This window comes from Blennius ocellaris (assembly GCF_963422515.1).
Source record: "Blennius ocellaris genome assembly, contig: SCAFFOLD_63, whole genome shotgun sequence".
In the NCBI taxonomy this organism is placed as follows: Eukaryota; Metazoa; Chordata; class Actinopteri; order Blenniiformes; family Blenniidae; genus Blennius; species Blennius ocellaris.
The window spans coordinates 38,748-59,990 of record NW_027662083.1 but is presented as its reverse complement, the minus strand read 5'-3'; the positions used below and the strand labels follow the sequence as shown (position 1 = coordinate 59,990).

The 21,243-nt window shown below is 43.1% G+C and overlaps 2 protein-coding genes across 3 annotated transcripts in view; both read left to right on the top strand.

Moving 5' to 3' along the window:
- The first annotated feature begins 446 nt into the window (after window positions 1-446).
- eif3k (eukaryotic translation initiation factor 3, subunit K) lies at window positions 447-9,062 on the top strand. 2 transcript variants are annotated; one of them, XM_080521236.1, is made up of 8 exons: window positions 447-615; window positions 4,233-4,331; window positions 4,426-4,546; window positions 4,781-4,855; window positions 7,841-7,907; window positions 7,981-8,058; window positions 8,544-8,669; window positions 8,890-9,062. In XM_080521236.1, the coding sequence occupies exons 1-8, from the start codon at window positions 536-538 to the stop codon at window positions 8,919-8,921; spliced, it is 678 nt and encodes a 225-aa protein (XP_080377362.1). In that variant the 5' UTR covers window positions 447-535; the 3' UTR covers window positions 8,922-9,062. The 2 variants fall into 2 exon arrangements, with proteins under 2 accessions (XP_080377362.1, XP_080377361.1); XM_080521235.1 differs by having other exon boundaries at window positions 4,778-4,855.
- Window positions 9,063-10,318: 1,256 nt separating this feature from the next.
- Window positions 10,319-21,243, top strand: part of LOC308144137 (calpain-9) — a 44,106-nt gene continuing 33,181 nt past the window's right edge. The window contains exons 1-4 of the mRNA XM_080521234.1: window positions 10,319-10,653; window positions 17,397-17,466; window positions 17,804-17,922; window positions 20,460-20,593. Coding sequence (XP_080377360.1) covers window positions 10,345-10,653; window positions 17,397-17,466; window positions 17,804-17,922; window positions 20,460-20,593 — 632 coding nt within the window. The 5' untranslated portion in view covers window positions 10,319-10,344. The remainder of the gene's footprint in view (window positions 10,654-17,396; window positions 17,467-17,803; window positions 17,923-20,459; window positions 20,594-21,243) is intronic.

Sequence of the window (21,243 nt, the reverse complement as noted above, 5' to 3'; positions counted from 1 at the left end):
TAAACTTTCTTTCTGAACTAAACTTCTAAACTTTCTTTCTAAACTAAACTTCTTCTAAACTTTCTTTCTGAACTAAACTTCTTCTCAACTTTCTTTCTAAACTAAACTTCTTCTAAACTTCCTCGTGTTGCACTTCAGTTCATTTCAGTAGAAACTTGGAACCTTTTCTGCTGGGAACGTATTAAAACACATAAATGTCGCCAGGCCCTCCTGACGTCACTGAGGCTGTTGCCTGGAAACAATCAACTCAGGATTTTTCTGTATTTTCGCGTGTTTTCCTCAAAATATTTGTCATAAACACCGTCGTTCTTTTGTTATTTGACGCTAAAATGTTTTTTTGTTTTTTTTTACCACGCATCGGTGTCCGTCGCTCTTTTCCCTCCGTGTCGTTTCCTTTGTGCGCCGCCGCTTCCGGTCCGACCCCTCTTTTCTCCTTCCGCCCCGGCGCCTCTCGCTTCTCAGCGGCCCCACGTGAGGAGTCCAACTCGGGTGTTTTAATCTCACGTCTTCCCCGGTCGAAGCTTCGCCTGGAACGATGACGTCGTCGTCGTCGTCGTCGTCGTCCTTCGAGCAGATGAGGGCGAACGTGGGGAAACTCCTGCGGGGAATCGACAGGTGCGACGAGAGCCGCTTGAAAAAGCTGTTAGCTTAGCATCGTGCTAATAACGTTAGCCCGTGCTCCGGCGCTAGCACGATGCTATGCTAGCTAAGCTGTTAGCTTAGCATCGTGCTAACGCCCGTGCTCCGGCGCGCTCGTTCACAAACGATCCGCGGAGTTGTTGCTCTGTCGGAGTTGGTTTTGTTATTTTAGTCCAGTAACACTCTTCAAGTTGTGTTTGGTTTTTTTTTTTACGACTGGACACGGAGGCTGAGCTCCTCGTATTAAACGGTTAATCTAGGCACTTGGACATTTTTCCCCAAAATGGTTTTAAAGGCATCGATATGGGTCTGGCTGAATAAAACACCCTGAAATGAAAAAAACAATGACACCTCATTTGTTGAAATCGGACAATCCAAACCAGAGTTATGGTATTTTCAAGGACGCAATTATGGCTAATTAGTGGTCAGTGAAACAAAAGGAAAATGCATTAGAGCAATAATAGAAAACTGTGATCTGACTTTATTGTGGTCTTTGCACAGCGGTTAATCTGGAAATAATAAAGATAAATTGGATCTAATTTTCAGGGCATCTTCAGATTAAGAATGTATATATATATATGAATATTTTGGTTCCTACCTTTTCATTCTATGATAATAGTTTTCTAAATTATATTGCATTATAAGCAAGATTTATCAAAATGTTGAACAGAAATTCCATGAAAACGTTCAGCTGGCGGAGGTTTTACTGTACATTTGTACGCATCATGTACACGTACTGCCGCAGCTCGGATGGGGATGAAAACTTCAGAGTATGAAGTTTATTTACCATATAACGTGCCAAAACATAACTTCAGGTTGCACTTTGATGAGCAGATGTAGTATTTTGAACGTGAAACTCACCTATATTTTCGAAAATCCCAAACTTTGGAAGTCGGGGGCGTGTTTTCATCAAGTAAACACCGGGAGATTCGGTATCGAGTGGCGAATCAAAAATGGCGGAAAGTGATGACGATAATGCAGAGCTAGCCGCTGCAGCCACATTTTCCTAGACCGAATCAAAAAATGATGACGTCATCGCGACGTTGGAAAATGACACGACGTTACGCGAAGATTTCCAACTGCCTAGGTAATCATGTTTGTTAATATAAAACAACAGTGTTGGCCTGGTGATTCTTGTCCCTGCCAGATGTGGAGATGATGCGCCCATAAAGGTGTCTAATGCACTTTAACTTTAACTGTGAGCAGTTAGAAATGCAATAAGTCATATGGTGATGGTACATTATTGTGAAGTCCAGCCATCCTCACATCGAAAGAAACGCCTTTCAAAGTAAAAGTACCGTGCATAAGGTGATTAACACTGACGAGTGGAGCGTCTAAACCAGGGGCGTCAAACTGGTTTCAGTTGAGGGGCCACGTCAACCTGATCTGACCTCTGGGGGCCCAACAAGTCAAACGTCACATATTAAACTGCAGATCTGGACAAACATCAAAGTCTTTCCTTCTTTTGATCCTTTTGATCTGCAAGGATTTGCATGTCTATTCTGAAATAGACATATTAAAGGAAATCAGATATTATATTTGCAAAAAAACACAAAAAAAACCCCCAATCAGCTGTATCTGGATATCATATTTTTATTCAGGATTAAAACAATTTGTCATCATCTGTAAAAAAATTTTTTGACTTTACGTGTCTCAAGTATCACCTCACATAAATTGGACTCGTTGTTTTATTGTGAAAGGTGTTGCTTCATGTGACCTCCACAGATTGCATTAATAAATTCTGACCAAGGGCGGTTCTGAATGGCATTTTTGCCGATCGAGTGTTTTTAGATCAGCCTCTGTCAGTTTTCATATTTATACTTTAAAAATAATAATCCCGTGGCGGCCGGATTAGACCCTCTGGCGAGCCGCGTGTTTGAATCCCCTGATCTAGAGGAAGGTGAAACATGGAAAGTGTATTTGTCTGAAGAGGTTCCAGGTTCAGATGTGCTGAGGAAAGAAGGTTGTTTCAGAAAAGAGGAAAACCTCCCGAGGTTCTTCAGTGTGGAGGAGGAGGAGGAGGTGGAGGAGGAGATGGTTGGTGTTGCAGGAGATTGGGGGGGGGGGGATGACCTCTTGACCTCTGATGGGACCAATCAAAGGGGCTATATTTGTTTTTGGTGGAAGAGACTGAACAGCCAGTATTTTGTTCAAGGAGATTTCCTGGATTTCCAAGTTATATATTTTACATTTCACTGTGTTTCACTGGAATTCACTTTATGTGGAGATTTTCAGTAGCAATTGTTTGATCTTACTAAATTCTAGACGCTTTCACTGTGGCCACAACAAAGGAGAACTTTCATGTGAAAATCCCAAAGTCATTTTGACAATATTTTACTTTTCCAAGCTGAAACTGGAATGTATGTGGCCTATATACATATATATGTTCATTCGTTCATAACGTATTTGTTGTTTGGTTTGCTCAATATCAACTGGTCCTACAGGTCGTCACGTGTCACAATGTAGTATTTAATATTCACTTGATTTTATTTTCGGACTGTATATTGATAACAAAAACATCTATATTGGAGCAGCTCTGGCCGGTGCAACTAATGAACACAACTTAAACTAGATGATCTGCATTTCCCACGGCCGACGCATGATGGTGGCAAACTGTAATGCTTTCTGCTGCCTGCCTGCCGGCAACTGCTTATAGTTGGAAAACCGTGGCACTTGGTTGAAAAATGTCTTCACCGTCGGCGTCAGACGAAGTTGAAGGACGTGTAGTGAGCTTCTCATATCCTCACGACGTTCCGTCTCCCCGTGAGGACTTGAAACAAATGTCCCAACTTTTGGGATTTGGGGAGAAAATGACTCATCAAAATACATGGGAGCGGGTTACAGAAAATCCTGCGCTCCCTGTCAATTAAGTCCCCTGGAGGGAGAACCGTGTCTCTCTGAGACAAAAGTGTCCCCTCGTGAGAAACACAAGACCTGTAGCTACATTTTGATGTATAATATGTTGAGAAAGATGAAGAAATGTGGCCGTGGCGACGAGTTAAAAACGTTGAGTTTTTTGTAGAACGGCAGCTTCCCTCAGTCTAACCAAAGTCTCTGCACTCCAGCCTCCAACACACACCCATGTTAAACTGAGAAAAGGAGGGAAAACTTGATGACATTTGAAGGATCACAGTTCAAAATTGGTGACGGTTAGAAAAAAGACGGTGACACTTGTGAAAAGACGACAAGAGCGGCAACGTTTTGTGACTTACAGCACGTTTCTAGATGAAAGTTTGACCAAGCTGTCGGGGTTCAAAGTTGGAGTTCCATTTTCCTCTCCATTCACTACTATGCAAAAATGTAATGTGGAAAAGTTGAAATATTGTAAAACGTTGATGAGACTTGATAAAGCTGGAACGTAGCCGGAAAGTGCTGAAAAAGCTGCACGATTTGATATTTGAATGGTGACGAACGGGTGAAGATTGCCAGAGTTTTAGCGAAACCGAAAAACGTACAGAATAAACAGAAAGCGAATCTCAAGAGTGTGAAAGCCTTGGTGTCCCCCAACAAGACACGGGGTTCTAAAACCGAGTTTAAGTCTTGTGCACGTTGAGTTTTGGCTCAAAGAAGCTAACGCGTCGTCCTCCTGTCAGGTACAACCCGGAGAACCTGGCGACGCTGGAGCGCTACGTGGAGACGCAGGCCAGAGAGAACGCCTACGACCTGGAGGCCAACCTGGCCGTCCTCAAGCTGTGGGTCTCGCCTCCTCCGGGGGGGGGGGGGGGGGGGGGGGGGTTGATTGTGTTTGTGTGTTAAAAAACTATCACTGGATGTCTCCCGACGCAGGTACCAGTTTAACCCGGCCTACTTCCAGACTACCGTCACGTCGCAGATCCTGCTGAAGGCGCTGACCAACCTGCCACACACCGACTTCACTCTGTGCAAGTGCATGATCGACCAGACACACGTATCCCTCCGGTGCTGCTTCTGTGTGTGTGTGTGTGTGTGTGTGTGTGTGTGTGTGTGTGTGTGTGTGTGTGTGTGTGTGTGTGTGTGTGTGTGTGTGTGTGTGTGTGTGTGTGTGTGTGTGTGTGTGTGTGTGTGTGTGTGTGTGTGTGTGTGTGTGTGTGTGTGTGTGTGTGTGGGGGGGGGGGGGTCCACTGTGGGGTCGGGGGTAATTTCCTTGACTACAGTGTCGCAGCAAGAGGAACGTCCCATCAGACAGATCCTGTACCTGGGGAACCTGCTGGAGACCTGCCACTTCCAGAGCTTCTGGGTACGGAACACTAATCCGTCGTTAGTTACTTGGAGAGTAGAGTATTGTAGCTCCCCTACTATCAGGGTGAAACAATGACTGCTTAAAAAGTCTTCATTCGGTTCAAAATGCTGCAGTTGACAGTCCTGACAAGAACCAGCATAAGACATCACATCACTCCAATACTAACCCGTCTTCACTGGATCCCTGTTAAATCTAGAACAGAATTTAAAATCCTTCTAACCTATAAAGCTCTTAACAACCAGGATCCGTCTTATCTTAAAGAACTGTTAGTAACTGTTAGTAACATTATGAAACCTGATGACAAGAACCAACGTTCTAAACTGACTCAGCGTGACGCCGAAACACTAATCCATCATTAGTTACTTGGAGAGTAGAGTATTGTAACTCCCCTACTATCAGGGTGAAACAATAACTGCTTAAAAAGTCTTCACTTGATTCAAAATGGTGCAGTTGAGTCGTGACAAGAACCGGCATAAGAGATCACATCACTCCAATACTAACCCGTCTTCACTGGATCCCTGTTAAATCTAGAATATAATTTAAAATCCTTCTTCTAACCTATAAAGCTCTTAACCCTCTGGGGCCGATTGACGCTCTGCAGCGTCAAAATCACATGACCGTTTGAAAAGGCAGTAGTGTCACAGCACAGCGTCATCTGGTCCAGTGTTTCAATCCGTGTCGAAAGTGCAGATATAAAACTACAAGCTCGTTGTTAAATGATGTTGATCGCCCAAATAAAAGCGGAGATATGAGGAAAACTGTGTCCGTGTTTTTCCGCGACATTTTAGTGCGTCAGGTGCAGAAGACCGGTCAGGAGTGAAAGTGAAAGTAACGGAGCAGCAAAAAAAAACAACACTTGTAATGTGCCAGTATACCTTTCACTCATTGGTTGAGAAGAAGAGCCCATGTCCAATCAAAAGTTTCCATAGTGGGAGGTGTCATTTTGTTTAGTTCACCGGTGAAAAAGTAAACAGAGAGACGGAGACAGCGAGAGTGAGGTGAGATTTATATCAGAGAAAAAGTGATTATTATCATGATTTGACCATGTAGTGAGTGTGTAGTGAGTGTGTAGTGAGTGTGTAGTGAGTGTGTAGTGAGTGTGTAGTGAGTGTGTAGTGAGTGTGTAGTGAGTGTGTAGTGAGTGTGTAGTGGGTGTGTAGTGAGTGTGTAGTGAGTGTGTAGTGAGTGTGTAGTGAGTGTGTAGTGAGTGTGTAGTGAGTGTGTAGTGAGTGTGTAGTGAGTGTGTAGTGAGTGTGTAGTGAGTGTGTAGTGGGTGTGTAGTGAGTGTGTAGTGAGTGTGTAGTGAGTGTGTAGTGAGTGTGTAGTGAGTGTGTAGTGAGTGTGTAGTGAGTGTGTAGTGAGTGTGTAGTGAGTGTGTAGTGAGTGTGTAGTGAGTGTGTAGTGAGTGTGTAGTGAGTGTGTAGTGAGTGTGTAGTGAGTGTGTAGTGAGTGTGTAGTGAGTGTGTAGTGAGTGTGTAGTGGTGTGTAGTGAGTGTGTAGTGAGTGTGTAGTGAGTGTGTAGTGAGTGTGTAGTGAGTGTGTAGTGAGTGTGTAGTGAGTGTGTAGTGAGTGTGTAGTGAGTGTGTAGTGAGTGTGTAGTGAGTGTGTAGTGGAGTGTGTAGTGAGTGTGTAGTGAGTGTGTAGTGGGTGTGTAGTGAGTGTGTAGTGAGTGTGTAGTGAGTGTGTAGTGAGTGTGTAGTGAGTGTGTAGTGAGTGTGTAGTGAGTGTGTAGTGAGTGTGTAGTGAGTGTGTAGTGAGTGTGTAGTGAGTGTGTAGTGGGTGTGTAGTGAGTGTGTAGTGAGTGTGTAGTGAGTGTGTAGTGAGTGTGTAGTGAGTGTGTAGTGAGTGTGTAGTGAGTGTGTAGTGAGTGTGTAGTGAGTGTGTAGTGAGTGTGTAGTGAGTGTGTAGTGAGTGTGTAGTGAGTGTGTAGTGAGTGTGTAGTGAGTGTGTAGTGAGTGTGTAGTGAGTGTGTAGTGGGTGTGTAGTGGGTGTGTAGTGGGTGTGTAGTGAGTGTGTAGTGAGTGTGTAGTGAGTGTGTAGTGAGTGTGTAGTGAGTGTGTAGTGAGTGTGTAGTGAGTGTGTAGTGAGTGTGTAGTGGGTGTGTAGTGGGTGTGTAGTGGGTGTGTAGTGAGTGTGTAGTGAGTGTGTAGTGAGTGTGTAGTGAGTGTGTAGTGAGTGTGTAGTGAGTGAGATTAGAGTGTTTTTTAGTTTCAAGTGAACTCTTTTTTTTTCTATCAAAACAATGACGTCTTATGAACGTCAATCAGGCGATCTGACTTTTTATTTTTTATTTTGAAGGAGCAGAGCATCGAGTCTGACATTGAGTTTGAGAGTGATTGGACACAATCTGTTGTTTTGAGTGGCACAAATAATTTGTCTTCACCTGACATTATATGTGTGACCTTTTGCAAATAGTTTTACCAAAACGCCTGAGGCAGTGCTTCTATTTCACTGTAAATATCTGTATATAATTGTTTTTTCAGTCCTGTTTTGATAAATTTTAGTTAATTATAGTTTAGATTTACTTTACAAGTAAACAAAATGATTCGTTAACCATGTCTGTGAATTTTATAGTCAATAAATCTATGTTTTTACCAGCCGAATTTGTAATTTTATGGTGTTTTTAGAGCCACTGTTTTAATACAGTATGCCAAAGTGATGAAAATACTTCAGAAATGCATTTATGAGGTTGTCCTGAACAAAATGACACCAAAAAAGGCAAGGTTTAAGAATTTTATATCTGAGATATAAAGGAAAAATCAATTGTAGTGAAAAACGGCACAAAATGCTTCAGAGGGTTAACAAACAGGTTCCATCTTATCTTAAAGAACTGTTAGTACCCCCCCCCCCCCCCCCCCCCCACACACACACACACACACACACACACACGAGTTTCATCACCTCGACCTGAGTCCTTTTAATTCCTCCTCTTGTCCTCCAGACTTGCGTAACCGATTTGTTTGTTTGTTTTCCTGCCGCCAGACGAGCTTGGAGGAGAACCGAGAGCTCATCAACGGCATCACTGGTTTCGAGGACTCCGTTCGAAAGTGTGAGTATCGAGTGGTTTGACGGCGGTGGAACGAACCCGCCGTGTCCTGAAGCCCAACGTGTTTGTGTTCCAGTCATCTGCCACGTGGCGGGAATCACCTACCAGACCATCGAGCACCGGCTGCTGGCCGAGATGCTGGGAGACCCTCTGGGTGAGTCCGCTAGCTCAGTCTGCTAGCTCGCTCCGCTAGCTCGCTCTGCTACCTCGGTCCGCTAGCTCGTTATGCTAGCTCGGTCTGATAGTTCGCTATGCTACCTCGGTCTGCTACCTCAGTCTGATAGCTCGCTCTGCAAGCTTGCTCTGCTAGCTCAGTCTGATAGCTCGCTATGCTAACTTACTATGCTACCTCGGTCTGATAGCTGGGTCTGCTAACTCGCTCTGCTGGCTCGGTCTGCTACCTCGGTCCGCTAGCTCGTTATGCTAGCTCGCTCTGCAAGCTTGCTCTGATAGCTCAGTCTGATAGCTCGCTATGCTAGCTCACTATGCTACCTTGGTCTGATAGCTTGGTCTGCTAACTCGCTCTGCTAGGTCACTCTGCTAGAGTGAGAGAGAGAGAGAGAGAGAGAGAGAGAGACGGAGAGCTCTGGCGTTCTAAAGCTTCACCTGTGTGTGTCTGTCCCGTGAACGGCTGTGCAGACACGCAGGTGAAGGTGTGGATGAACAAGTACGGCTGGACAGAGAACGAGGAAGGACAGATCTTCATCTTCAGCCAGGAGGAGAGCGTCAAGCCCAAGAACATCGTGGAGAAGATCGACTTCGAGAGTGAGTGCTGAAGACACTTTAGATAGAAGCCTGGAAACACCGTAAACTAAACCGTTAAGTTATATATTCAGCTTTATTATGAATATATTAGGATTTCAGCTCCTGGTCACTTTGAAAACTCTTTGTTTTTTATAATAATTAGATTGTTCTTGTGTGTCTGAATTGACTTGAACTGATTTTTCTCCTCTATTTGTTTCTCAACTTTTCTGTCGTTTCCCAGGCGTCTCCAGCATCATGGCCACGTCTCAGTGATACACACACACACACACACACACACACACACACACACACACACACACGCACACACACACACACACCCAGGCAGAGAACTCACGCAGGTCATTTGTTTCCAGAATCACTCTTTTCTCAATAAAGTGTAATTTATCATTCCCAGCCTGTGTTTCTTTCCCCTCTTTGTTTACGTGGTTCCTGGGAATCAACTGTTTACTGGATCAAACATCGTCACGTTGTCTATATATACATCATATCGGAGTTACTGCAGAGGTTTTACTCCTATAAACACTTAAACATGTTCACTGCAGCCACTGTTAATTTGACCAAAAAATAGTGTAATAATCACAATTAATAAAACTTGATAGAGAAATCGCACCAATTCACTCTTAAAATCCAAAACACTAAATGTCAGTGACCAGGTACAATTTCAAACTGCACAAACGATGTATAAAGCAATAAACAATTCAAGTAAACATTCAAAACTTGTTATATATAATTTGTTTTTTTTGCTCAATCACAAGAAACTAACCCCAGAATATTGTATATGAATTAAAATCTAGTATTAAAGCTTTAACTTTACTTTTAATGGTTCATTAAAATAATTTACAAATGAACCTTTTTGAAAGACACGTGTAAAAGCTCTTTTATATATATATTTTCTTTGAAAGACGTTTAAAAGCATTTTTTTAATCATGTTTTTTAAATATATTTGCTTTGAAAGACACATGTAAAAGCTTTTTTAATTCTTTTTTTAAAATATATTTGCTTTTAAAGACATGTAAAAGCTTTAAAAAAATTGTTTTTTTATCGATTTTCTATATATATATATATTTGCTTTGAAAGACGCGTGTAAAAGCTTTTTTTAATTATTTTTTTTAAGCTTTTTTTAAAATAGAAAAGTTTTAATACATTTTTGAAAATATATTTGCTTTGAAAGACGTGTAAAAGCTTTTTAAAATAAAAAAAGTAATACATTTTTAAAATATATTTGCTTTGAAAGACATGTAAAAGCTTTTTTAAAATTTAAAAAAATATATTTGATATATTTGCATGTAAAAGCTTAATACAATTTTAAAAACATTTTCTTTCTTTTTTATATATATTTGCTTTGAAAGACGTATAAAACCTTTAAAAAAAAATGTTGGATATTTTTGCGTGTAAAAGCTTAAAAATAAAACATTTTTTTATGTATATATTTGATTTGAAAGACACGTGTAAAACTTGTATTTTTTTTATTTTTTTAAATATATTTACCTAGAAACCCGTTTTACCGGTGCTCGCGCCACACCCTCGCTCAGGTTGCTCCTCCGTGCCTCGAGCCGCCTAGAAGGGGCGTGTCCTCCTGCTCCGGCCCCGCCCCCGCCCTCCTGTCCCGTCCTCGCGCCCGCCCGGCCCGCCACTCGGCGCCCCGCTGCCCCCGGGACGAGACGCCGCCGCCGCCATGGAGGAGAAGGAGATGGAGAAGGAGAAGAAGATGGAGAAGGAGAAGGAGAAGAAGATGGAGAAGTCCCTCAGCGTGTCCTCGGACGGCTCGCTGCCGCCCCTCGCGGACGACGACGTGGACTCGGTGAGCTCCGACGAGCTGCTCGGCTCGCAGTCCCGCCGCCGGCTGGTGGAGCTCCTGGCCGGGGACGACCTGCCGGACGGCGGGGACCCCCTCACGGTGGGCCGGGACGGGCTGTTCGTGGACTACCACTTCCCGCTGGGAGAGCTGGAGATGTCGGCGCGGGTGAAGTGGAGGCGGCCCAAGGTGAGCTGGAGCCCCGGGGGGGGAGGATGAGGATGAGGAACGGTGGGGGAGGATGAGGACGCTACGAAACGAAAGGGGCGCGCGGATCGTTTTATTGGTGTCACGTGACGCCCGGCGGCAGGTATTAGTACACCTGTTAACCACTGCTGCTTTGTTCACTGTGTGAGCTGAACACGGCCTGACTGCTTTACTGCTTATTAGCTTCAAGGTTCAAGGTGTTTTATTAGATAGATAGATAGATAATTACTTTATTCTTCCCCGAAGGGAAATTGTTTTGTTGCAGAAATCTGGTACATACGAATATTATAATATACAATAGAATAGAAATAAAAGTAAATAATAAAGATATAAAAAAAATCTGGGTATAAGACATAAAGTAAAACACAGAACGGAACATGGACACTTAGAAATAAGACGAGATAAAAGCAAGATAAATAAATAGTAAGGTGCAGTGGCAGAGCCATTAGAAGTAGGTATTATATAATAACAATAATACAGATATCAGTGTGTAATAGTGTATAGTACTCATGTATAGTACTACTAATAATGGTAGCAATAATATAACAATAACAACAATATATATATATATATATATATCAGTAAAAATAATAATACAGATAATAACAATGTATAATAGTGTATAATACTCGTGCATAGTACTACTAATAATGGTCGCAATAAAATAACAATATATATATATATATATATATATCAGTAATAACAATACAGATAATAACAATGTGTAATAGTGTACAATACTCGTGTATAGTACTACTAATAATGGTAGCAATAATATAACAATAACAATATGGTAGCAATAAAATAACTATATATATTAAAAAAATAATAAATAATTCCCCTCTCGCCCTCCGTGGGCGGTCACCTGTTTTTTTTCTATTCCAAGCTCGGGTCCTCTACCAGAGGCCTGGGAGCTTGAGGGTCCTGGTCCTCTACCAGAGGCCTGGGAGCTTGAGGGTCCTGGTCCTCTACCAGAGGCCTGGGAGCTTGAGGGTCCTGGTCCTCTACCAGAGGCCTGGGAGCTTGAGGGTCCTGGTCCTCTACCAGAGGCCTGGGAGCTTGAGAGTCCTGGTCCTCTACCAGAGGCCTGGGAGCTTGAGGGTCCTGGTCCTCTACCAGAGGCCTGGGAGCTTGAGGGTCCTGGTCCTCTACCAGAGGCCTGGGAGCTTGAGAGTCCTGGTCCTCTACCAGAGGCCTGGGAGCTTGAGGGTCCTGGTCATCTACCAGAGGCCTGGGAGCTTGAGGGTCCTGGTCCTCTACCAGAGGCCTGGGAGCTTGAGGGTCCTGGTCCTCTACCAGAGGCCTGGGAGCTTGAGGGTCCTGGTCCTCTACCAGAGGCCTGGGAGCTTGAGGGTCCTGCGCAGTATCTTTGCTGTTCCAAGTACTGCACTTTTCTGGACTGAGATGTCCGAGGTTGTTCCAGGGATCTGCTGGAGCCACTCCTCCAGTTTGGGGGTTCCTGCCCCGAGGGCACTACTGTCACCTCCACCTTCCAAGCCTCTCCAGCTCCTCTCTGAGCCCTTGGTATTTCTCAAGTTTCTCATGTTCCTTCTTTCTGATGTTGCATCACTTGGTATTGCTACATCCACCACCACGGCTTTCCTCTGCTCTTTATCAACCACCACCATGTCTGGTTGGTTCACCATTACATCCTGTCTGTCTGTATCTGGAAGTCCCACAGGATCTTCATCGGTCATTCTCCACCACCTTTGGGGGGGTCTCCCACTGTGACCTTGGGGTTACCAGACCATACTCCGCACAGATGTTTGGGTACACTATGCCAGCCACTTGGTTATGGCGTTCCATGTATGCTTTCCCAGCCAGCATCTTGCACCCTGCAGTTCTGTGCTGGATTGTCTCAGGTGCCTCTTTGCACAGTCTACACCTTGGGTCTTGTCTGGTGTGGTAGATCTGGGCTTCTATGGCTCTGGTGCTCAGAGCCTGCTCCTGTGCAGCCAGGATGAGGGCCTCTGTGCTGTCCTGTAGGCCAGCCCTCTCTAGCCATTGGTAGGACTTCTTGAGATCAGACACTTCAGTTATGTTCCGGTGGTACATCCCATGTAGGGGCTTGTCCTCCCATGATGGTCCCTCTTCCATATATATATATATATATATATATATCAGTAATAATAATAATATAATACCAATAGTAGTAGTATACTTATAATAATAATAATACCATGGTAATAGTGTACTTGCACATGTATAAATATATGTATATGTACATGCAATATGCCATATGAAATATATGATATAATATAAGTATCAATGTAATTTAGTCCAGGTGATGATTGAGGCTCTGACGGAGGTAGAAGAGTTAAAAAGTCTTATTGCGGTGGGGAGGAAGGACTTCCTGTAACGAATTAGAGCAGCGAGTTCAATCAGTCAATTGTCATTTCAACAGTAAAATCCAGGTTTCACAGTGTAATGAAATTCTTACTTTGCCGTCTACCCTGGAGCCGACATGCATTAATAAGTAAGTATATACACAAGAAAATAGAATAAAATAAAATATAAAATAACAGAGCAGTGCAAAAATATTAGTAAGAAAGTGAGATGTGCACAAATGTAAACATGTTCAGAAGCTGTTCAGACGTCTGATGGCGACGGGCAAGAAAAGAGTTTTTCAGTCCATTCGTTTTGCATTTCACGCAAAAAAAAAAGAAGGACAGACTGTTCTTCTTTTTTTTCTTATTGTTTAAACTTTTTATGTTTTGTTTATTGTTTTACCATCTGATTGTTTTTATTGCTTTAGCTTTTTTATTGTTTTTATTGTTTTAATGTTTTTATGTTGCCTCTTATATTTTTATTTCAATGTACAACACTTTGTCTCAGCTACGGCTGCTTAAAGCGCTTTATAAATAAAGTTGAGTTGAGTTGAGTCCGTCGTTGGGCCCTCTTGTGGTGTTGAGTGTCCAGGCGAGGTCCTCGCTGATGTGGACACCCAGGTCTTTGAAGTCAAAGATCAAAGTCAGCTTTATTGTCAAGTGTGCTGATATGCATGACATACAGCACAGATGAAATTTCAGTCCTCTCGGACCCACAGTGCAAAAAGGCATGTAACAATAATATTAAAAATTAAAATTTGAAAATATATACAACATATAATCATATAAACAGTAAAGTGAAAAAGTGTGGGTATAAAATAGAATAAATAGACAGTAACAGTGAACGGATGAATTGTAATGTCCATTTGGGTAAAGTGAGGTAGAGTGAGGTAGAGCGGCTGATATCCTATACTGCTTATTATTATTATAATATAATATGTTATATAATAATCATTTAACGTTATAGATTAACATCTGGATTATATCCTACACTGCTTATTACTATTATAATATAATATGTTCTATATAATAATCATTTAACGCTATAGATTAACATCTGGATTATATCCTATACTGCTTATTACTATTATAATATAATATGTTCTATATAATAATTATTTAACATCTGGATTATATCCTATACTGCTTATTATTATATGTTCTATATAATAATCATTTAACGTTATAGATTAACATCTGGATTATATCCTACACTGCTTATTACTATTATAATATAATATGTTCTATATAAAAATCATTTAACGTTATAGATTAACATCTGGATTATATCCTATACTGCTTATTACTATTATAATATAATATGTTCTATATAAAAATCATTTAACGTTATAGATTAACATCTGGATTATATCCTACACTGCTTATTACTATTATAATATAATATGTTCTATATAATAATCATTTAACGTTATAGATTAACATCTGGATTGTATCCTACACTGCTTATTACTATTATAATATAATATGTTATATATAATAATTATTTAACATCTGGATTATATCCTATACTGCTTATTATTATTATATGTTATATATAATAATCATTTAACGTTATAGATTAACATCTGGATTATATCCTGGAGGCAAAAAACAACAACAAACACCTGGAAAACGTCCATCCGTTCATGACACAAAACATTAAATAGAAAATACAAAGGCAGCCACTCTCATCCTTTTATTTATATTATATATTTATATTTATATTATATATTATATTATATATATATATATATGCATATGCATTTATTTCCACAATAAAGAAAAAATTTATTAAATTAAATTACATTAAAAATTAAATTAAAAAAATGTAAATAATTTTTTTTATAATTAAATTAAATTAAAAATAAAATAAATTAACAGAAAAATAAAGTAATAGAAAAATGAACATTAAAAAAAAATGTTCGTTCTTTTTTAACATTGCATCTTGAATTCCAGGAGCATTTCTCACTTTTTCCGAAGTCGTGTTCCATAAACTACTTCCTGTCACTGTGACACCTCCTTCCATTACTTTGAAATTCTTAAAGACGTCTGTTCGTGTCCAATTATAGCGACTTTCTCTTCTTTCAAACCGTTCTTGGCAACACATTTTTTTTAATTTGCTTCATACAAAAACCTGGAGAACATTATAATCACCTGCATCATAAAAAGAGTCAAAGAAACAGATTATTTTAATCTCAACGAGGTCTTTCAGGTAATCGGCTGGTTGAACAGGTTGTCTGCTCATTTCTACTTAAATTAACTAACTGTTGAAGTGCCCTGGGGCAAGGCGCCGGAACACGAGCTGCTCCGCCGTTAAAGGTCGGATTCCAGCCGACGGCTGCGTTTTATTTTGACAACGAGAGTTAAAACACCCAACGTGATCTGAAGACTCAACCTGGACCGGCTCAGACGTGGACGGCCAGGACGCTCGTCTCTGGGAAATGTCCCCTGTACCTGGCATGTGTCCAAAGTCCCAGACGATTATTTAGTAGAGTAAGACAGACTGAAGGAGCGGCGGGAGATCAATCATCTAATAATATTGATTCTATACGTCCTGAATGACACTAGAAGTTCAGAGACACGGACCGGGACGGACATGGTCCAGGACAAACACTTCAACCTGTCCACAGGGAGAGGAAGAAGAGGAGGAAGAAGTGGAGAGGAGGAGGAAGAAGTAGAGAGGAAGAAGTGGAGAAGAGGAAGAAGAGGAGGAAGAAGTGGAGAGGAGGAGGAAGAAGTGGAGAGGAAGAAGAAGTAGAGGAGGAAGAAGAAGTAGAGGAGGAAGAAGTGGAGAAGAGGAAGAAGTAGAGAGGAGGAAGAAGTAGAGAGGAGGAAGTAGAGAGGAGGAAGAAGTAGAGAGGAGGAAGAAGTAGAGAGGAGGAAGTAGAGAGGAAGAGGAAGAAGAGAGGAGGAAGAAGACAGGTAGAGAGGAGGAAGTAGAGAGGAGGAAGAAGTAGAGAGGAGGAAGAAGAGAGGAGGAAGTAGAGAAGAAGAGGAAGTAGAGAAGAAGAGGAAGTAGAGAAGAAGACGTAGAGAGGAGGAAGAGGAAGAAGAGAAGAGGAAGAAGAAAGGAAGAAGAGAGGAAGACTCACTGATTTCTGTCTGAAGACTTTATATCGAGGTTGTTTGTCGCTACCAATTAGCCACAAGCTAACTAGCCTAGCCACCACGAGCTAAAGGGGCGGGACTTCCTCTTTCCGTCCGGACCAATCAGTGAGCTTCTTCTTCACCTCCTCTCTGGCCAGTGTTTGCTTCAGGCCACAGCGCCCCCTAGCCAGCAGCTGGTGGAACTGCAGGATGTTTTCCAGGAGGTTTGAAGTCAGTGTGAACGACTCTGAACCAGATGAAAGGGGGAGGAGGGGGGGGGGGGGATTCTTGGCTCCGCCCCCTTCCAGGTGAAGCGAGTTCTGAGCTGTCCAGGTGTGAAAAGGCCCTGAGTGTGTGAATCAAGTATGAACCTGTCTGGTGTTCAAACAGTGAAGTGAAGCAAACCTCCTGCTCTGCCCTCTGATGTCACACACACACACACACACACACACACACACACACACACACACACACACACACACACACACACACACACACACACACACACACACACACACACACACACACACAGTTTGTTTCGGGACAGTTGTATGCTTAAATAATTAAATTGAAAAGTCACTTTAGTCAATTTGTTTGAACAAAAGTATTCATATTTATTGTTTATATATGTATATATATATATATATATATATATAGTGTTCATTTCCTAATAATATTCATATTTTAAGCTTAACAAATGATCATCACTCATATTACAACATTTATAAAGCTGCAGTGCTTTATCATTTAAACAAATAAAAGAAACTTTATGGCAGACGGTCATTTAAGCAAAATATGTGGTAATATAAAAACAATAAAAACATAAATACATTGATAATAATCAAACTTGTAGTGATGAAATATGGTATAAAAAGAAAAGCAAAGACAAAAGCCAGCGGGTCGCTTTGAACTGTTTGGGCTTTGAAGTTTCAACCCTAATTTCAAACTCTGTTTGTCGCCTCCTCCTCCTCCTCCTCCTCCTCCTCCTCCTCCTCCTCCTCCTCCTCCTCCTCCTCCTCCTCCTCTTCTTCCCCCTCCTCCTCTTCCTCCCCCTCCTCTTCCTCCTCCTCCTTCTCCTCCTCATCCTCATCCTCTTCCTCCTCCTCCTCCTCCTCCTCTTCTTCCTCCTCCTCCTCCTTCTCTTCTTCCCCCTCCTCCTCCTCCTCCTCCTCCTCCTCTTCTTCCCCCTCCTCCTCCTCCTCCTCCTCCTCCTTCTCTTCTTCCCCCTCCTCCTCCTCCTCCTCCTCCTCCTTCTCTTCTTCCTCCTCCCCCTCCTCCCCCTCCTCTTCCTCCTCCTCCTCTTCCTCCCAGGAGCTCTGTCCCTCCCCTCAATTCATTGTAAACGGAGCGACGCGACTGGACGTCCGCCAGGGAAAACTCAGTAAGTAACTGATACATAAAGGCTCATTTGTGGGATTACTTGTTGTTGTTGTTGTTGTTGTTGTTGTTGTTTACGTGAACATAACAGTTCTCTAAGATCTGATGGATCCTGGTTGTTAAGAGCTTTACAGGTGAGAAGAAGGATTTTAACTTCTATTCTAGATCTAACAGGGAGCCAGTGAAGACGGGTTAGTGTTGGAGTGATGTGATCTCTTGTGCCGGCTCTTGTCAGGCACTTCTCCACCCACAAGGGGCAGCGGGGCTCGTTCCTGCCGCCTCCCCCTCCTCCTCCCCCTCCCCCCAGCCCTCCTCCTTCACTTCTCCTCCTCCTTCCCCAGGTGACTGCTGGCTGCTTTCTGCCATCGCGTCTCTCTCCGTCCACCACTCTCTGCTGAAGAAGGTCGTACCTCTTGACCAGAGCTTCCAGAGCGGCTACAACGGCAGCTTCACCTTCAGGGTAGGGCGGCGGCTGCACTTCCTGTCTGTGGCCCTTCAGTGTAAAAGAGAGGCTGACCGGGAGCACGAGAGTCAAACGCTTCACTGACTTGTGTTCGTTGTTTACAGTGTTTTTTGCCCAAATTGTCTGGAAATCAACGATTGGTTTAAAAATGTTGCTTTACGAAATTACTAATTATGAATTTAAAAGACAGGAGTTGTTTTAGTGGTGAATAATGATGAAGAGGAACAAGTTAAAAAGTAATTCGTATTTATTACATTTCATTGATTGTTGTCCCTCTGAGTGTCCTGTCGTAATAAAGATAGAGGAGGAAGATGCTCAATAATCTGGTGTCAGAGGGGAAATATGCTCTATAATCTGAAGTCAGAGGAGGAAGGTGCTCTGTAATCTGGTGTCAGAGGAGGAAGATGCTCTATAATCTGGTGTCAGAGGAGGAAGATGCTCTATAATCTGGTGTCAGAGGAGGAAGATGCTCTGTGATCTGGTGTCAGAGGAGGAAGATGCTCTGTGATCTGGTGTCAGAGGAGGAAGATGCTCTGTGATCTGGTGTCAGAGGAGGAAGATGCTCTGTAATCTGGTGTCAGAGGAGGAAGATGCTCTGTAATCTGGTGTCAGAGGAGGAAGATGCTCTGTAATCTGGTGTCAGAGGAGGAAGATGCTCTATAATCTGGTGTCAGAGGAGGAAGATGCTCTATAATCTGGTGTCAGAGGAGGAAGATGCTCTATAATCTGGTGTCAGAGGAGGAAGATGCTCTATAATCTGGTGTCAGAGGAGGAAGATGCTCTGTAATCTGGTGTTGGAGGAGGAAGATGCTCTGTAATCTGGTGTCAACGGAGGAAGATGCTCTATAATCTGGTGTCAGAGGAGGAAGATGCTCTGTAATCTGGTGTCAGAGGAGGAAGATGCTCTATAATCTGGATTAGAGGAGGGAGATGCTCTATAATCTGATGTCAGAGGAGGAAGATGCTCTATAATCTGGTGTCAGAGGAGGAAGATGCTCTATAATCTGGTGTCAGAGGAGGAAGATGCTCTATAATCTGGTGTCAGAGGAGGAAGATGCTCTAATCTGGTGTCAGAGGAGGAAGATGCTCTGTAATCTGGTGTCAGAGGAGGAAGATGCTCTGTAATCTGGTGTCAGAGGAGGAAGATGCTCTGTAATCTGGTGTCAGAGGAGGAAGATGCTCTATAATCTGGTGTCAGAGGAGGAAGATGCTCTATAATCTGGTGTCAGAGGAGGAAGATGCTCTATAATCTGGTGTCAGAGGAGGAAGATGCTCTGTAATCTGGTGTCAACGGAGGAAGATGCTCTATAATCTGGTGTCAGAGGAGGAAGATGCTCTGTAATCTGGTGTCAGAGGAGGAAGATGCTCTGTAATCTGGTGTCAAAGGAGGAAGATGCTCTATAATCTGGTGTCAGAGGAGGAAGATGCTCTGTAATCTGGTGTCAGAGGAGGAAGATGCTTTGTAATCTGGTGTCAGAGGAGGAAGATGCTCTGTAATCTGGATTAGAGGAGGAAGATGCTCTATAATCTGATGTCAGAGGAGGAAGATGCTCTATAATCTGGTGTCAGGGGAGGAAGATGCTCTATAATCTGGTGTCAGAGGAGGAAGATGCTCTGTAATCTGGTGTCAGAGGAGGAAGATGCTCTATAATCTGGATTAGAGGAGGAAGATGCTCTATAATCTGATGTCAGAGGAGGAAGATGCTCTATAATCTGGTGTCAGAGGAGGAAGATGCTCTATAATCTGGTGTCAGAGGAGGAAGATGCTCTAATCTGGTGTCAGAGGAGGAAGATGCTCTGTAATCTGGTGTCAGAGGAGGAAGATGCTCTGTAATCTGGTGTCAACGGAGGAAGATGCTCTATAATCTGGTGTCAGAGGAGGAAGATGCTCTGTAATCTGGTGTCAGAGGAGGAAGATGCTCTGTAATCTGGTGTCAGAGGAGGAAGATGCTCTGTAATCTGGTGTCAGAGGAGGAAAATGCTCTGTAATCTGGTGTTAGAGGAGGAAGATGCTCTATAATCTGGATTAGAGGAGGAAGATGCTCTATAATCTGGTGTCAGAGGAGGAAGATGCTCTGTAATCTGGTGTCAGAGGAGGAAGATGCTCTGTGATCTGGTGTCAGAGGAGGAAGATGCTCTGTGATCTGGTGTCAGAGGAGGAAGATGCTCTGTAATCTGGTGTCAGAGGAGGAAGATGCTCTGTAATCTGGTGTCAGAGGAGGAAGATGCTCTATAATCTAGTGTCAGAGGAGGAAGATGCTCTATAATCTAGTGTCAGAGGAGGAAGATGCTTTGTAATCTGGTGTCAGAGGAGGAAAATGCTCTGTAATCTGGTGTTAGAGGAGGAAGATGCTCTATAATCTGGATTAGAGGAGGAAAATGCTCTATAATCTGATGTCAGAGGAGGAAGATGCTCTATAATCTGGTGTCAGGGGGAAAGATGCTCTATAATCTGGTGTCAGGGGGAAAGATGCTCTATAATCTGGTGTCAGAGGAGGAAGATGCTCTATAATCTGGTGTTTAATCCCCTGCAGTTCTGGCAGTACGGCCAGTGGGTGGAGGTGAGGATCGACGACTTGCTCCCCACTCAGCAGAACGAGCTGATCTACCTGAGTTCTCCAGACAAGCAGGAGTTCTGGAGCGCCCTGCTGGAAAAGGCCTACGCCAAGTGAGTCTCCGTCACCACTCACTGCTGCCTGATGCTCCGGGTCCCGCCTCCACCTCCCACCGTCACATGGTCGGACCCTCCGGCGCTGAAGACCTTCAAGTTAAAAGCACTTCTGTGGTTGTCTGGTCAAGAACTGGAACAACAAATAAAGTTACCTGCTGATGATGTAACTGATCAGTCACTGAAATAACTTTATAATAGTCACAATAATCACAACATTTTACTTATAGATTATTCATTTACTATAGTATTAACCCTCCGTCCAGAGGGGAGGAGCTAACTAACCCTCCGTCCAGAGGGGAGGAGCTAACTAACCCTCCGTCCAGAGGGGAGGAGCTAACCCTAACCCCTCTGTCTAGAGGGGAGGACCTAACCCTAACCCCCCCGTCCAGAGGGGAGGAGCTACCTAACCCTCCGTCCAGAGGGGAAGAGCTAACCCTAACCCCTCCGTCTAGAGGGGAAGAGCTAACCCTAACCCCTCCGTCTAGAGGGGAGGACCTAACCCTAACCCCCCCGTCTAGAGGGGAGGAGCTAACTAACCCTCCGTCTAGAGGGGAGGAGCTAACCCTACCTCTCCGTCTAGAGGGGAGGAGCTAACTAACCCTCCGTCCAGAGGGGAGGAGCTAACCCTAACCCCTCCGTCTAGAGGG

Bases quoted from the DNA above. Each gene is read 5' to 3' on its own strand.
- eif3k (XM_080521235.1), top strand. From the start codon at position 536: ATGACGTCGTCGTCGTCGTCGTCGTCGTCCTTCGAGCAGATGAGGGCG. The intron at 4,547-4,777 runs GTATCCCTCCGG...ACTACAGTGTCG, and splicing joins GCATGATCGACCAGACACAC to CAGCAAGAGGAACGTCCCAT. The intron at 4,856-7,840 runs GTACGGAACACT...TCCTGCCGCCAG, and splicing joins GCCACTTCCAGAGCTTCTGG to ACGAGCTTGGAGGAGAACCG.